Source organism: Myodes glareolus, chromosome 9, assembly GCF_982192425.1.
Source record: "Myodes glareolus chromosome 9, mMyoGla1.1, whole genome shotgun sequence".
NCBI lineage: Eukaryota > Metazoa > Chordata > Mammalia > Rodentia > Cricetidae > Myodes > Myodes glareolus.
In genome coordinates, this window is record NC_142034.1 from 50,974,049 (window position 1) to 50,992,173 (window position 18,125).

The 18,125-nt window shown below is 42.2% G+C and overlaps 1 protein-coding gene across 4 annotated transcripts in view; it reads right to left on the minus strand.

Annotated features, from left to right (window-relative positions):
* Nucleotides 1-18,125, minus strand: part of Zzef1 (zinc finger ZZ-type and EF-hand domain containing 1) — a 130,451-nt gene that overhangs the window by 66,515 nt on the left and 45,811 nt on the right. For 2 of the 4 annotated variants that reach the window (XM_048448684.3, XM_048448682.3), the window contains exons 11-18: nt 17,346-17,494; nt 12,123-12,234; nt 10,815-11,027; nt 9,590-9,690; nt 8,036-8,205; nt 7,069-7,202; nt 4,508-4,575; nt 2,849-2,963 (exon numbers count right to left, since the gene is read on the minus strand). In XM_048448684.3, coding sequence (XP_048304641.3) covers nt 2,849-2,963; nt 4,508-4,575; nt 7,069-7,202; nt 8,036-8,205; nt 9,590-9,690; nt 10,815-11,027; nt 12,123-12,234; nt 17,346-17,494 — 1,062 coding nt within the window. Of the gene's footprint in view, nt 1-2,848; nt 2,964-4,507; nt 4,579-7,068; nt 7,203-8,035; nt 8,206-9,589; nt 9,691-10,814; nt 11,028-12,122; nt 12,235-17,345; nt 17,495-18,125 lie in introns of all 4 variants that reach the window. The other 2 variants (XM_048448683.3, XM_048448681.3) reach the window with 1 other exon arrangement.

Below are 18,125 nucleotides of genomic sequence, written 5' to 3' on the forward strand. Positions count from 1 at the left end.
GTCAGCCATGGTATGAGACCCTGCTATATGTTTGTATTTATTTATTTAGGTTTTTTTTTTTTAATGGTTTCTCTGTGTAACCCTGGATGTCCTGGAACTTACTCTGTAGATCAGGCTGGCTCAAACTCAGACAGTTGCCTGCCCTTGCCTCCTAAGTTTTGAGATTAAAGGTGTGTACCACCACATCTGGATCTTTTTTTTTTAAAGGGGGAAAAAAAGATGGAGAGCTGAGTTACTTCAGAGGTTGAGAACACTTACTTCTTTTGCAGAAGACCTGAATTCAGTACCCAATACCTACATGGTGGCTCACAGTTCCAAGGGATCCAATGCCCTCTTCTGACATCCAAAGGCACCAGGCATGTATGTCATGCACATACATGCATACAGGCAAAATACTTACACATATAAAATAAAAATAAACATAAGCTTCAAAACTAATAGATGCCTTCATTTATTATGGTTTTACTTCTGCCTTTCATTTCTCTAATTCTAGGGGCACCATTCCTCACAGGTATCAATTATCACCAGGAGGTCAAAGTTCCTTCCTGTACCTCAGATGTTCTGTTCACCCATGCCTTCACTTTTCCTCCTCCCTGAGCTGCAGTTCTCTTGAAATCGTGCCCACAATCTTTTCTGTTCTTCCAACTGTCCTTTGTTAGTAGATGTCCTCCAGTTTCCCAGCTGTCCAGTCACAGCTTCAACTACCATCAGTGTGTTATACATTATGACCCCAGCATTGACTCCTTTCTGCAGTGTGCAGCCAGACCTCACCGCCTGAAGGCTCTACCTGTCCAGGGTCCACTCATTGCTATTCTTCTCTTCAAGTGCCTGTTCCTTCCTATCTTGTCACAGGCTCTCTCAACCTACACTGTCTCCATCTTCTTCTCTGCTAGACAAGACCTTATTTATGTCTCTCCCAGGTTCCAGCACCGCCTTCCTCAGCCCTTCCTGAACTCCTCTGGAAAGGGCTGGGTGTGCTCCCCGGCCTCTCCCGACCACAAGCCCACACTCTAACAGCATGACTACATAGTGAGAAGTGTCTGATTGATGCCATCACATGTCATCTGCTCTCCAGACTGGGCTCCTCTATCACTAGATCCCCTGTGCCTGAAACAGGGCCTTGTACACAGCAGGCATCCAGTGGGTACAGGTGGCTTAATAAACTCAGGAGAAAACTTTCAGGCAAGCAGTTCTGACCACTTTTATACTTTTTCCTAATCCAACTCTACCTCTCTTGTCTAATCACCAGTATTCGAGGGGGACTATGTTAGTGGTTGAATGATTTCTGCCAAGGAGCTTCAGTACAGATCAATGTCCCCTGTGTTCAGACGAGAGATGGCTGACAGGATAAGTACTTGATCTCCAAGTGCCAAGGCTTATGGGAAATTCTCTTGACACAAATGCCACCTCATTTCTCTAGTTAGCTTACAACAAGTGTGACCCTGTGGACAAGACAGAGTGCCCCAGATTTTAGTCCTGGTTCCAGCATTTAGCAACTTCTCCCACAGGAAGCACAACCAGCAAGAGTGAAGCCCAGTGGAATCCTGAAGTCTTCTATCTCAGCATGTGACTGCAGAGGGATCAGGGAGGGCTTAGAAAGACTTGCACTTGAGGAACATACAGGATGGCAATGAGCTTCAAGGCATGAGAACACCAGAAACAAAGATGGAGACTAAAATGAGCAGTGGCCAACTAGGGTGAAGAGCACATGTTGATAAGAAGTAGTTAGAGTGAACATTATAAGGAAGACTCAGAGAAGGGCAAAAGAGTCCAGAAACATGACAGAAAGCACGAAGTCAAAAACAAAGAATTAATGTAATGCAAAAGTTATGTTAGTTTGAAGACATGGTAGCTAGACAATGGTCAGTCTCGGTGAGTCTGTGACCACTGGTGACTTAATTAGCCTACATGCTCTGACAGGGTTACAAGAGAAACAGCAGAACACTCACTAAGCCCACTACTGTGGGTCGCTCTATCAACAACTTGATAAGAGGAAACAACTGGAGGAGTTCAGGGCCAGGGATGTGGCTCAGTTGGTATATCAGTTGCCTAACATACATGAAACCCTGCATTTCATTCCAGTACTGTAAAAACTGGGCATAGCACACGTCATCTACAGTCAAAGCACACAGGAGATGAAGGCAGAAGAATCACAGCCTTGAAGTCATTCTGGGTAGGTTAGTCTGGGATAGATGAGACTGTATGAAAAACCAAAGCACTAATAAACAAACAAACAAATAAACCTACAGACACTAAACCACAAGATACAAGATAAGTTATTCTGAACTCTACATTTCCAAATTTCTTTCTCCTACTCTTGGGTGCTTGATAAAACTGCTTAAGCATTTTGAAATCAGCAGTATGGGGTTGGGCCTGGAAACCATATTTCTATCAGGCAATGCTTATTTGGGAGCAGCATAGGCTGCACTCTGAGAAGCACAAAATATATCACCAGCACAAGATAAAGAGATCATAGCATCATAGTGGACAGGGCTAAAAATTCATGAACTCATCTTAAGTTTTCAAAAAGTCAATGCAGTTTAAAAAAAAAAAAACAGACCTTGCTGGGCTCACTGACCAGTACTCACCGGGGAACTTAATGACTCCAGCCTCTGCTCACAGAAGTCTTAGCAAGCAAGCACTCTGACGTTTTTACTTCTTGCTGAAGTAAACAAAAAGCCCCTAATTTGTTTACAGGGGCTGGCTAGGAACCTCTGTGTCCATGTGAAGCAATCAATACTAAAGTATAATCATATTGTAAACGAGGGCTACAAGGAGGGCACAGCAGCTGGCTAACTACGTTCCTGAAAGCAGGAAGTAAAGACAACAGGTGGCTGTCACTAGGTACCTCTCGAGCAGCAACAGACAGGAGGGTGTTCATGACTGCCAGGACTTCATTGGTGTTTGTGCTGGCCAGGTCACTTTTCTCAGGTAAAAGTAGAAGACCTCCTGGATCCTTATCACTGAAAGGATACAAACTTGTCAAACATCTGGTTACATTATGTTTTCTACCTTGAAGGTTCCAAAAAGACTATAGACAGATTTCAATGTCAGGGATCCGAAAGACAAACCACATGGTCCATTATATTTTATGTAAATCTATTAGCATCTTCAAGAACAACACATCTTCAAGTTTTCCCATTCCTGCTTCTTTCTTTTTGCAAACTACTATTCCATGCTTTTGCGCATGCGCACACGTGTGTATGTGTAGGCCAGAAGATAACCTTGTATATCGTTCCTCAGGAACTTTCTACTTTGAGAAAGGGTCACTCATCGGCAAGGGACTTGCCACCTTGGCACCTTGGTTGCCTGGCCAGCAAGCCCTAGGGATCCACCTGTTTTTGTCTACCTAGCACTAGGATTGTAAATCATATCACTATGCGTGGCCTTCTTCCTTCCTTCCTTCCTTCCTTCCTTCCTTCCTTCCTTCCTTCCTTCCTTCCTTCCTTCCTTCTTTCTTTCTTTCTTTCTTTCTTTCTAATGTGGATTCTGGGGATAGAACTCAAGTTCAAGTCTTCTTGAACACTTAACCAACTGAGCTATCTACCCAGCCCTCATTTTTGTTTTTGAGACAGGGCTTTTCTATGTAACCTAGGCAGACCTGGAATTCACTAAGTATGTAGCCCAGGTTGGCTTCAAACTCCCAAAAGTCTTCTTGTCTCTGTTGCCTGAATGCTAGAATTACAGGCATGTGCCACTATACTGAATTACAGTCAGTTTTTAAATGGTTGGGTCTGTAGATTTAAACATAAAACCTGAATCTCCTTTAGTTATAGTTTTTGTCTTTAAAAGTCCCTTTGAGGGGGCTGGAGAGATGCTTCAGAGGTTGAGAGCACTAGCTGCTCTTCCAGAGGTCCTGAGTTCAATTTCCAACAACCACATGGTAACTCACAACCATCTAGGATGAGATATGGTGTCCTCTTCTGGGATAAAGGTATACATACAGATGGAGCACTCATTAAGATAAAATAAATAAATCTATAAAAAGTCATAAAAATCATTAATAAAAACTTCCCTTAGAGGGCTGGAAAGATAACTCAGAGGTTAAGAGCACTGGCTGCTCTTCCAAAAATCCTGAGTTCAATTCCCAGCAACCACATGCTGGCTCACAACCATCTATAAAAAGATCTGGTGCCTTCTGGCCTGCAGGCATACATGCAGGCAGAACACTATATATATATATATATATATATATATATATATATATATATAATAAGTAAATAAATCTTAAAAAGAAATAAAAATAATAAAATTCCCTTACAAACTGAAGCACTCAGAAAATAATCCACAAGGGCCCAACTATAACTGGTTTTATAATGACGGGACTTAGGGTACAGCACTATTCCAGTCACTCTTACACCTAGGAGGAACTTAGAAACTGATTGTTTTAGATTAGCAGAGAAATCACAATTCCAAAGACATGAGAAGCAAGAAATATCTAAAATAATAACAACAATAATTTTGCAAAGATTCAAAGTACTCGACAAATAAAGAGAAGTAAACTTACCTAAAATATGTGCAGAGTGAACGGAAAGTGAGTTGCAGAGATTGCTTGTGTTCGTGCTCAGTGACATTCTTCTAGGAAACCAGAAACTGTACATTTAGAAAATCGATTCCATAACACTCTTGAGACCTTAGAGCAGTACAGAACACCACCACCCACTGGACCATCTCATAACATCCAACTAAGCCAATAAGCAGCACTCTCCATGGCTTCTGCATCAGTTCCTGCTTCCAGGTTCCTGCTCTGAGTTCTTGTCCTGACTTCTTTCAAGATGAACAGTGATGTGGAAGTTTAAGCCAAATAAACCCTTTTCTCCCTAAGTTGCTTTGGTCATTGTTTTTCATTATAGCAACAGAAACCCTAACTAAGACAGAAACTGGTACCAGGATCATGGGGTGTTGCTGTGATAGACCTGACCATGTTGTTTTGTGAGGACTGTAGAAGGACTATGAAACTTTGGGCCCAAAAAGCCATTGAGTATTCAGAGCTTGATCAGTTATTCTATGGGAGCTTGGAAGATCAGAGAGAAATGCAGATAATGGAGACCTGGCTAGTGAAGTTCCAGTGGGAAGTCTGAGAATCTATTAGGACCATTGCATATTCTAAATTAAGAATCTGTGGTTCTGATTAGCTGGGGTTGAAGAATCAGCTGTGAGTAACAAGAGACCAGAACCACTAAACTAAAACTGTTGCTTTCCTTGAACAATTGACACTGATCAGTTGGGGTTATGAAATTAGCAGTGATTAAAAGACCAGCATCATTGGGGTGAAATCTTCTAAGAAGTGTTTCCTTAAAGTCAGCACACAGAAACTGTGTTCCAGAGGCAGTCAAGATTGTACCTCACACCGGTAACCAAACTTAGTAATATATAAGAATCACCCAGGTGGTACTGGTTTTGAAGGCATGAAGGAGTCACAGAGAACAACTGAGGCTTCGCACTGTGAGAAGCCAGGAAAGGTTACTGGACAAAGTGCAGCTTCAGAAGTAGCTAACGGCCCAAACTGAAGGGGTCATGGAGAGAAGCTGAGGCTTGGCACCATGAAGAGAGTCTAGGAGAGGCTATCGGTGAAAGTGCAGCCCAGTTGCAGCAAGAGACTTCAGTATCTTAAAGATTCCAGTACTATGGGATGACCATCAATGACAGCAACAGGTGTGGAGCAGAGTCAGCCTGAGCCTGGGAGACAAGCTATGTGCATTGCAGGCGGCAGAGCCAGAGAAGTAATTCAAGTCTTTTAGAGGAGCCCAGAAGACAGTGAGTGAGGAGCAGAATTGAACGTTGAGCTATTTATACACACTTGGAAAGTGGTTTTTGCTTTGTTTTGATGATGACTGTGCCCTGGTTCCTCCCTCTTAAAGTAAGACAGTATTTAACTTATTTTTGTATTTAATTTATTTTACAGGCATCCACAGTTGAGAAACTTTTAATTTTTAAAGACATCTGAACTTTTACAAAGACTGGATTTTAAAAGAGACTGCATATTTTAGAGACTGACTTTTTAAAAACTGTGAGACTTTTAAAATCTGAAAAGTTTCTGTTGTAATGTTGATATTCATGTGTGACCTTGGAGCTGAACAAGAAAGGACATGTTACAGCTTACAGTGACATGTTTATGAGTCAAGTTGACAAGGTCACCAGCCCTTGAACACCTTTCTAGAAAAGGCACTGAGGGAGATTTCAGAGTATTTAAGACATAAGCTTCTGCTAGGCACAGAACATAAGAAGCTAACATTGGGAAGATAAGAGAGGGGCACAAGAAATTGTTACCTGAAGAGAATTGCTTGGCAACATAAAATTAACAGGGCTGTTTAATTCACCAGCGTGGGAAGGGAAAAAGCAACCTGATTCCTTTCTGAAGGAATGAACAGAGACAAGGCTGCTTTGCTCACAGACACACCATTCAAGTTCCTGGGGAACATGCTAAGAACAACCTCAACAACTAATCATTCATTCAGCTACCTGATGAATGCTTCCAGCAAACAAATGGGGGAGTCTTGGTATAAAAGGTTCCGTTTGGCAGTGCTTTTAACTATAAAAAGCACCTTTTACCATGGTACTGAATCTAAGTAACATCAAGCAAGGCCCTAGGAAGTTAAGAAGAACTAACTGAGGTTCTCTTAAAACTTGGTTATATTTTCTTGAAAATCATCTATTGAGCTAGTTATAAATAAAATAGGTCAGGAATTACTTCAAAATGACACTAGGTAAGTGGGAGAACTGAAGAGTAAGTGAGGTATATCACAGATGAAACAAGGTTAGCCTGAGTGACAAGGACTCACTATATTACTGCTAAACTTTTTCTTGTAATTTTCTTCTAATTGCTTTAACTTCTTCTTGGGAAAGAAAAGATAAGAAGATTTCATTGTAGGCAAGTCATAATGGTGGAAACTCCACTGTAACTAAGAAGAGGACAAGCTGTGAGATCTAGATTGAGGACAGCACATGTCTTTCAAACGCTCACGCAAAGCTCTGCAGATAGTGATGGCATCAGAAAACACTGTCGTGTATTTAGAGAAGATAAAGACTAACTCAGTAATGGAATCCACACTTTTGGTACATAATTACCATCATGGTGAAGAGCTGGTTCCGCCGGGTCTGTCGATCAGGAAAGAAAATGGCAGCCCCATTGAGAAGGGTGTTCCTGACTTCTTGTTTTAGGATCTCCATGGGCACAGAATCTCCATTAGCTCTATCTACCACTAATGAAAAGGAACAATGGGTCAGCTCTATCACATTCCATCTGTCCATTAATTAACCTGCTATAAATGATTACAAATTCATTACTTTCCATGTTGTGCTCTGTATCAAAGCGAGCTATTTCTGTGTATAGGTTAGGCAGTATAAGTAATTTAGCTTTTCTTTACGTGTAACTAAAACAAAGACTATACAAACAAGTTTTTTACGTCTTTGTCTGTTCTCTTGAGACACTCTTAGCAAAGCCTTAAAAGTACTCTTAGATGTGGCATGTGTTTCATCCTCCATCTGTTATTACAATATCTCACTCTCAATCTATTGGCCTAATTCCAGTGTTAAGATTGAGCAGTGTGATAGTGATTACCCTCAATATATTAGAACTGTACCTGAAACTAGCAGGAAGTTGGCTGTAAAAGAACAAACCCTCAATCTAAAACAGTAATCCAAAAGGCATCAAACAAAATGCTCCTGGTATGTTAGGGATATAAATCAGTTGGCAGAGCACTTGCCTAGTTTCATGAGCCTTTGGGTTCATGGGTCCAGGACCACATAAAACAGTGTAGTGGTGCTTGCTTATAATTCTGGTACTCAGGAGCAGAGATAGGAAGATCAGAAATTCAAGGTCATTCTCAAGTGCTTAGTGAGTAGGAGGTCAGCTGGGACACATAAAACCCATTCTCAAGGAAAAAAGAAAGAAAAAAATAGGAGGGAGGGAGGAAGGAAAGCAGGCAGGTTCATAGCCCACAATCTCTTTCTGGCTCACATGGTCACTGGACCCCTCACACTTCTATAGCCAAGTAGTCACAAAGTCACATTCAAGGCACTCCCCAGTCCCTACCATCACATAAGTGTGTATAGAGCTCCTTGGCAGCCTGCATTCCTTCAGGGCACTGTGCTGCAGGTTTCTCCTCCTCAGAGGCAGCTGGTGGGTCACTCTGCAGCACTGAGAAGCAGCTCTGAAGAAGTTGCAGCAGCAGGGTCTGTGCACAGATGCATTCTTCCCTTGGGCTTCAGAAGACAAAGAACATCAGAGAGCAGAAAGGCAGGTTCATTTCACCCTTCAAAGCTATGTAGCTGTCTACAAAGAACTTCCCTCAAGCCATCAGGTTCAATAAAGAAACACCAAGTCAGAGGAAGCTGGGAGGAACACCACCAGACACCTGGAAACAGACCCTGTCTGACTGCACACTGGGGAAGGAAGCATATTTCTGATTTGTTTCTTCACCTGTAAAATGAGGAGACAAATCATGTCCTTTATCTAAAAAGCTGAGATCAGAACATTTGAGCCTCAAACTTTAGATTTTTTTTTCATGATTTTGGAATATTGGCACAAGCATGCATGCATCAGAGAGGGAAAAGGAAAGAAGGGAGGGGAGGAGAGGGGAAGGGAGGAGAGGGGAAGGGAAGAGGGAGAAGAAGGAAGGTGGGGTAGAGGGAGCTCTTTTGGAGTCGGGATGCAAGTTTGAATATGAAATTCATGGAGCTGGAGAGATGGCTTGCTCCACAATCACAAGAATTGACTGACATTCACATTTCAGCTCTTGTGTAACAAGCTAGGCATCCCTGTGAACTCAGTAACCCAGCTAAAAGGTGTGTGTGTGTGTGTGTGTGTGTGTGTGTGTGCGTGCGTGTTCGGGGAGGAAGTGGGGCACCAGAGACAGGAGGATTTCTAGGGTTTACTGGCTTTCAGCCTAGCTAAAAAAAAATGTGATATCCGTGATATCCAATGCCTTCTTCTGGCCCTCACATACACACAGGTCAACATATCCACCATCACGAACATCAACTCATACACACACACACACACACACACACACGCTAAATAAATAAACAGATAGAGAGATAAATAAGTGAATGATTTTTTAAGTATGAAATTCATTTGTATACAACTTTTTAAATCATTTTTCTATCTTTTTTTTTTTTTTTTTTTTTTTTTGCAGTGCTGCAGATTGAAGCCAGGGCCTTGGCTTAGCACTCTGTCACTAGGACTGAAGTCAGAACTTTGTGCATGTTAAGTTAGCACTATGCTGCTGGGCTATGACTCCCAGCGATACAATAGTTTTAGCTCAGCTGCATTTGATTGTGATTCATAATATGAAGTGAGATATGAAATTTTCTACTTGTGGCATATAAACAGTTTTTCCAATTTTGGGATTTTGGATAAAAGATGCTCAACTTGCATCACGATAATGCCTGACTGTTTATACTAGCAGGACAATCAATAAGGAAATGTTTGAGGAAATGTTTCCTAAACATTTTATAGAAATCTGAGGTGTCATTTTCAACAATCAAATATTTCAAATCAAAAGAATATATACAAAAAAATTTAGATAAAAAAATATCCATTTCAGCTTTTTTTATGATTGTTACTTTAAAACAAATTCTGACCTACTTTTGCTTTAATTTACTGTAAAAATTCCAGAAGATCTGCAAATCAAGACCCGTGAAGTCCAGGAAAGACTTATATTTTAAGCCACTTTCCTTCTGCTGCACCTAAAAAAAATAAAGACCAGAAAAAAAGTAAAATTAAAAAATATATTTAGAGAAATATTGGGATGTCTCATTTACTTGTCATGGTTAAGAAATGAGATAACCCACATGAGTGAAACTCCCACACGACTTAGAAATACACATGTGTGCATACACAGATAACTATGACACTAATGCACACATGGCCACACAGGCTCTCTATCTTCATAATACATACATAAAGGTTTACATGATAATGATGCCCAGGACTGTCCTACAATGTATTTGACTTCCCTACTTGTGGGCTGCACTTCTGTTGTAACCTAGTTATTACTCCTAGGCCTTTCTCTTTTCTCTGCTCTGATAAGAGTTCTTTTTTGTTTTTGTTTGTTTGTTTTTGTTTTTCGAGGCAGGGTTTCTTTGGAGCCTGTCCTCGAACTGGCACTGCAGAGCAGACTGGCCTTGAACTCATGGAAATCTGCCTGCCTCTGCCTCCTGAGTGCTGGGATTAAAGGCAGGCATCTTCATCACCTGGCCTGGTAAGAGTTCTTAGCTGACACAGACCCAGACGCCATATGTGCACAGCTCAACAGCTTCTTGTGCACTGAAGAGAAAGAAAGCTAAGGGTGGACACTGCTGCACACACGAGGGCTCCCCTGAAGTAAGTCAAGCACTCCATGGTAAGTAAGATTCCCTTGAGTAAATTGATAACTGTGATTTACTACTAATTGTAAAAATCAGCACCAAAACCCCAATTATTTCAAACTCAAACCCTGACAGTTAATACATTTAATAAAAGAAATTCACCTCTAGACTTGAGAAGTAATTTTCAGACTTAAAGAACAAATCCGGTGATGCTGCTTTGTTTGCTGCCCCTGCACAAGCACAAGTAGGTACAGAACCATGTGCCTGCAGGTCTACTCCAGGCAACCTCACAAGTGCCACATGCCATGTAGTATTCCACAGACTGGTACCACAGAACCCACTCTGCCCAGCCTTTTTGTATTATCATGAAGTATGAGAGCTATTGCGCTCACTGATATTGCCATCGCTTCAGAGAGGCCAGGTTTTAAAGATGCCTATTTCCCTTAACACTGCCATTCATGTCTCTTGGAGGAATGTTGTACAACAACGGGAAAAAACCCTACCAGGTCTTGGGCGAGTTGCTGTATGAATTGCAGAGTCCTGAGGAGCAGAGTGGCCCCATAGATATTCTCTGTGTCCTTTCTGCAATGGGCATAGAGGATACTTTGTTCAGCTTCTGCCCTTGCAGGCCGGAGGTACCCGCTGATACTCAAGCCTTGTACGCCCAAACGTTCTGCTGACTCCTGGCGTGTGCAGAGGAACTTCACCATCAAGTACTAGAAAGGATAAAAGAGAACTAAGAGAAGGAACTGGAATCCCTAAGTGCAATGAAAGAGGACTAAGAGGCTTTTTTAGGAAAATCCCTTCTTGGTTTTAGTAAGTATTTTTTTATAAAGTGTCACCACATCCAATACTGGGGACACAAATTAAGTTTGGTATCTTCGGCCAACAGAAAAAAGAAACAAGCAGTAACTCAGTCAAGCATAGCTTTCTGAAAGGCAAAAACCAGGTAGAAGTGAGAGAATTAGTCTTGCTAAAAACAGATATTTGATGAAAACAGTCAATGCCCTAGGGAATCACTTCAAGTTCTCAACCAGCATGTGCAGCTCACATGGAAGAAAAGGAATGGCCTTGTCTGTGCAAACAGAGCAAAGGCATTTTGGAAGCTCAGCTTTGGTGCAAACTGCTTCTTAAAGGGAAAATTCCTTTCATAAAGGCCTTGTTGTCCTTTCTTACTTGTAGTTTTATATTTTATTTATTTATTTATTTCATGTGTGTGGGCACATGCATCTCACAGTGTGCTTGTGGAGGTCAGAGGACAAACTAAAGGAGTTGGGATCAAACTCAGGTGTCAGGCTTGGCAGCAAGCACCTTTACCCACTGAGTCATCCCATTGGTAAGAAAGCCTTTCTGAATCTATTACTCAACTGTACAGATATGTACTGAGCACATACTATGTAAGAACTCTGAAGAAAGTTCTGAATTCTCTTACTTACTCTAAGATTTACTCCTAAGAAAAATAAGTAACTTGGAAAGGCAGTTTCTGCTCTCAAAACTGAGGAACAAACCCACTCCTCTTGAACTGGTGCCTGTGGACTGTAGTAGGCCTTTCTGACGCATCTCAGTAAAGCTAAAGATTATGGCCCGATTCTCTTACAGCATGCATCATGATTCCACATCCTCTCTCAAATAAAGTGTTCTCTGATAAACCCCAGGTGGGGTGAAATCTCCCTTTGTCACAGAATAATATTACATCTGCCTCTCCCATGCTCTCTAAGGTTCCCGGGTTGGCTCAGGGATGGTACAATCAGCCGTGTTTGTTGAAGAGAAGAGCAGGTGAATGAGCGAAGAGCAAACTGGCTACTGCTTACTTTGGCAACTCTGCACTGTTGCAACTTGACATCAGCTTCATCCCACTCTTCTTCCAGCTCAAACCAGCCAATGGGATCATCCTCTCCAAGGTCATCAGATGAGCAACCAATCCTGTGAATACAAGTGTAATCATAAACATTTTCTTGGTTTTTTTTTTTTGAGACCAGGTTTCTCTGTAGCTTCGGAGACTGTCCTGAAAACCTGCTCTGTAGATCTCTGTGGCCTTGAACTCACAGAGATCCCCTTGCCTCTGCCTTCCGCGTGCTGGGAATTGAAGGTGTGCACCACCACTGCCCAACTATAAACATTTTCCTACTTCTAAGTTTCTTCAGAGCCTGATAGATAAGGCCTCATCTAAATGACTTTTAAACCAGGCATTTCCAGTGAGATGCAGGAGTGATGCACCAAAATGGGTACCTCTGAAAATGGAGAGGCAGGAGTGGCTTCCCTTCCCTAAGTCTGGCTAACTTGTATATGACTGACTAGTCTGAGGTTTGAGCCATGCACAAACAGTTGAAGGGTAAATGCTTCCAATCCTGTAGCTCTCAAAAGGAAAATCTCAGCCTTCATAGGCCCTTGTTAATTAGCAAGTCCTCCAAAGAAAGCATTCCATCCTTAAAGCTAATGGATAATTGCATGCTGCTCTTTAAAAGCCAGATGGGTAAATGCTGCTTCCTCTTAAGCAATTAAGTAACTAACTAATTCTTCTTAAATACCATTCTTTTTTGTTTGTTTGTTTGAGATAGTTTTACTATGTAGCCTTGGCTACCCCAAAACTCACTATGCAGATCAGGCTGGCCTTGAACTAATAGGAGATTTGCCTGCCTCTGCCTCCCAAATGCTGAGATTAAAGGCCACCATGTCTGGCTTCAAGTTCCATTAAAACCTCACACTACTTGGCCTAAGACTCAGCTGGTGCGGGAGAATTATCTGTATTCTGTCAATCATGTTTTAAATAAATGCTGATTGGCCAGGCAGAAGGTGTAGGCAGGAAAACCAGATAGGAAGTGGAAATGATGCAAGGAGAGCAGGAGAATTCTGGGGAGGAGGAAGTTGATTCCTCCCACTCCTGCCCAGATCACCGAAGCAGCAGGATGTGATCTGCCCCACTGAAAAAGGTACTGAGCCACATGGCTAACATAGATCAGAATAATGGGTTAATATAAGCTACAAGAGCTAATAAGTAACCTGACCTAATGGGCCAATCAGCTTTATAACTTATAGAGATCTCTGTGTGATTTTCTTTTGGGGCTAAACAGCTGTGGGGTACCGGGTGGAACAGAAAACAAACAAGCCTGGCCCCTTCATGTTACACTCAGCTATCACACTAACAGCACAGAAGTGTTCTGTATAAACATGACAAGCAACCACAAATAACTGCATGGAAATGTGAAGAAAATATAGAATAAGTTCTGGAACAAAGGAAAAATTTTGCTCTCTTCCTCACATAGGTCTTTCTTGGTAGAAATCTCTTGTGATACAACTGACCACAACAGAACAGGTAGGATCTGCTAAGCTCTAAATGCCAATGAGTCTCATCCATAACACACGTTTGAGGAATTTTAAACGTATTCTTTAAGGGCAAGGGATATAGTTCAGTGGCATAGCATTTGCCTAGAAAATGTGAGAACCTGGTTCCATCCTTGGCTGTATTCCTGTCCCCCTACCACCATGCCTGGCAGAAAGTGTCCTGAAGGAAGTCTGCAATGTAGAAAGCTGACAAAGAGTCAGGGACTATAGAAGCAAGTGTTCACACTAAACCACACTTTACAGCAGCAGGTGCTGACTGGGGAGCAGAGTGCTAGGAGAACACAACAAAACAGGCAAGACATTTTTATTTCCAAATGGAGAGAAACTGATTATATATGTAGGCCAACAAAGTTGGCCTATATTGAAGAATAACTCATGCTAGAACCAGATCAAATCATTAAGGGATTTATGAATAAGTTTGTATTTAGGTTAAAAAAAATCATCCTGTATAAGATTTCTTGTTTGACAGAAAATTTAGAGGAAAAGACCTATTTTAATATCCCAAGAGTGAGAACATGGCTGCTTAAAATTAGGTGGCACCTGTAGCCATTATTAAAAAAGAAATTATGCTAGGTGTGGTGGTAGATAAGCCCAGGACACAGGAAGCTGAGGCAGGAAGACTGCCACAAGTTCCAGGGTAGCCTGGGTTACATAATGAGTTTCAGGCTATCTAGACCAATAAAATTTTGTCTCAAAAAACAAACCAACAGCCAGGCAGTGGTGGCACACACCTTTAATCCCAGACCTTGGAAGACAGAGGCAAGCAGATCTCTGAGTGAGTTTGAAGCCAGCCTGGTCTATAGAACAAGTTCCAGAAAAGCCAGGGCTATTCAGAGAAATTCTGTCTCAAAAAACAAAACAAAACCAAACAAACAAAAAAACCCAAAAAACTCCAAAACCAACCAACCAAACAAACCCCCCCAAACCTCCCCCAAAAAACAAAGGAAGACAGGGATAAGAAAGGAAGAGGAAGAGTTTTATATCCTTCCCATAACTACTGAATTAGACCTGTATTTTCACAGGATCCCCTGGTGATTTGTATGCACATTTATGCCTAAGTAGCACATATTGGGCAATGTTTTAGGACTGCTGTTAACCCTGGGAAATATAAGAGTATAGACAGTAAGTCCAAGGCTCTGATCTACAAGTTCTAACTTTAGCAGCAATAGGAAGGCAACACTATCAGGGGTCACCAAAAGCCTCTGTGACTTCGTACACATTAAGCCTTCATCTTAACAAGACACCACACCCATTCCCTGATTTCTAAGGGTATAGCCTGGCTTGCCCCCTATTCTTTGAGTTTTTCTGTTGCCTCTTAACTAGTGCTATTCATCAAGGAAACCTATGTCTTCCTAGTCCACAGTCCTCTAGAGCCATCTCTTCTATCTCCATGTCTTCATTTAGTTTGATTTGTTTGAGACAAGGCCTCAACCTGTAGTTTGGGCTGGCCTTAAACTCTCAGAAATCCTACTTCAGCCTCCTGAATGCTGGGATTAAAGGCACAAGGCACCACACCTGGATCCAGTATTTTTAATGGTCATGTCAAAGATTATCGTGCCTGTCCCTACAATACCAGCGACTCTTCTAGGGTGCTGACCTGCTTGTCCTACTGGCTATAACACATCTGAGTCTTCCCAGCAGGACTAACAGTGTGCACACCGACCTTCCCACAAACCTGCTTCTCCCTGGGGCATTTTATTTTAGAGAAAGGCGCTACCAAGTTCCCCACCTGACTATGTCCCACACTGTGAACTCAGTGCTGCCTAAGCCTTCTTTTCTCTTCTACTTGCTAGTCAGTCATCCCCAAGCCCTACCACATCAGGCCACCTTGCTCCACTGCTGCTGCTACAAAGGTTGTTATGCTGGTCGAGGCCACTTTTACTTCCTCCCAGCCCCTGCCTCTACGCTTGTCTTCCTCCATTCATGGAGCTGCAGCACATGCCTAACTAGTTCTTCTAGAACATATATGTGACCTCCTTCATCTTCCTCTTAACTCCCCCATCACATGTTCTACCCACATGCCTAACTAGTTCTTCTAGAACATATATGTGACCTCCTTCATCTTCCTCTTAACTCCCCCATCACATGTTCTACCCTCTGCCTGCTTGCCTCCTCCACCCACTACACACACATGCTTTAAATATAAACTAAGACCTGAAACAAACAAAGACACTTCTACCGAACTGGCCTCTCCCAGCTCTCCAGCTCCGTCCCTCACTGCTCTCCTCGGCAGTGCAGCTCAGTCACATAATCACCAGATCCTTCACTATGCCATACTCCACCTCAGGGCCATGGTGCCTACTCTACTCTCTGATCAAGCTACTCTCTACTTCTTCAAGCAGCTACTTAGTGTGTAACTCAACTCTTCAGAAGCAGCACGACATTGCTCACTGGCTCAGGGTTACATTTCCCAAGTGAGGCCTGCCATCTGCTGCCAGAGGTCTCCTGCACCACACTCATTACACAGTTGACCTTGTCTCCTTGCAGGAAAATCTCTGTAGTCCCTGCAGTGCCCCCTCTAGTACTTTCTCCACTGTAGGATCTTCAATGCATCAGGCTGGCACAATAAATGCGTAAGAAACATTTTCAATGAAAGTTTGAACCGTGCGGCTGGAGAGAAAGCTCAGAATTTATAGTATGTGTTCTTCCAGAAGATCCAGTCCCAGCACTACATGGTGGCTCACAATCATTCAGAACTCTGGCTCTAATGGATCCAGTGTGCTCTTCTGACCTTCAAAGGTACCATGCACATACATGGTGCATACATGCCTAAAAATTCATACATTAAATAAATAAATCTTGTAAGATGAAGGGCTGGCTTGTTGGGGTTTTCTGTCCTGCCCAGTTCCCACAGCTGTTTAGCCCCAAAGAAAATCACACAGAGGTCTCTATAAGTTATAAAGCTGATTGGCCCATTAGGTCAGGCTTCTTATTAGCTCTTGTAACTTATATTAACCCATTATTCTGATCTATGTTAGCCATGTGGCTCAGTACCTTTTCCAGTGGGGCAGATCACATCCTGCTGCTTCGGTGATCTGGGCAGGAGTGGGAGGAACCAACTTCCTCCTTCCCAGAATTCTCCTGTTCTCATTGCATCATTTCTACTTTCTGTCTGGTTTTCCCACCTATACTTCCTGCCTGGCCAATCAGCATTTATTTGAAACATGATTGACAGAATACAGACAATTCTCCCACACCAAAATCTAAAAATAATTTTTAAAAAATTTAAAGCTTGAATGGCAGGAGAAGGGCTCAGGGCAGGATAAACCTCCCAGTGACCAGGTGAAACTTATGCTGCTGCCAAGTAAGGCATGTATCACTCCCCAGCAGTTCTGAAGACCTATGATCCTTGTCACAGAAAGAGCCAAGTAAGAAATTATGAACAAATTAACATTCTCTTTGCAAATGCTTTTAGAAAGTAACAAAGGCCTATGGCCTCTATGGTGGGTTTACTGGTACCTTTCTATAAGCATAATTTGACAATAAAAATACATCTTTTTTTTTTTTAAAGACAGTCTTCATATGTAGTGGTGACTGGCCTAGAACTCACTATGTAGAACAAGCTATCCTCAAACTCACAAAGATACTTGCTTCTGCTTCCCAAAACTGGGGTTAGAGGCATACATCTCCACGCCCAGAAAGAGAACAAATACATCCTTACTGACCACACAGACTTTTTCTCTGTTTTGTACCTGCTTTTCACGAACTGTCTCAGTTCCTGGAGCTTCCATTTGTCATATTTTTCAAACCTTTTGAAGTGTTCTTCTGCATGGAACTTCTCAGAAGGTGAGTTATAAGCAAACACTAGCCCACACTGGGCACCGATGCCACCACGGCGAACCTAGAAACAGAGGCAAAAATTCTGTGGCTATTTTATCTCCAGCTGAAATGGTTAAATTCCAATAGCTTACAGCACAGTAAAGCCACTGAAGCAGTATTCAAACATATTATGTCCTGGAAGGTAAGAGAGCTATCCTATAAAATGTTAGCATGGCTTCCTCCATCCTTACAGTCACACCATTCAAATATAACTCGATCCAAATTTGTCCACCCGCCCTCTGCTAGAGGATGGAGAAAGAGGAAAATATTCATCGCACACCCAATGAAAGGCAATGCCCCCTGGAAACATAACCCAAATCACTTTTTTCCTCCCCAAGACAGGGTTTCTGTGTTTTGCCCTAGTTGTCTCAGAACTCACTCTGTAGATAAGGTTGGCTTTGAATTCAGAGACCTACCTGCCTCTACCTCCTGAGTGCTGAGATTAGAGGAGTGTACCACTACTGTCCAACTCAATTCACTTAAAATTTCTTCTTATTTTATGTATGTGGGCATTTTGCCTGCATATATGTCTTTGCACCACAGTCATGCTTGATACCACATGGTGAGTTACCATGTGGGTGCTGGGAATGGAACACAGGTCTTCTAGAAGAGCACCTAGGGCTCTTAACTGCTAAGCTATCTCCCCAGACCCT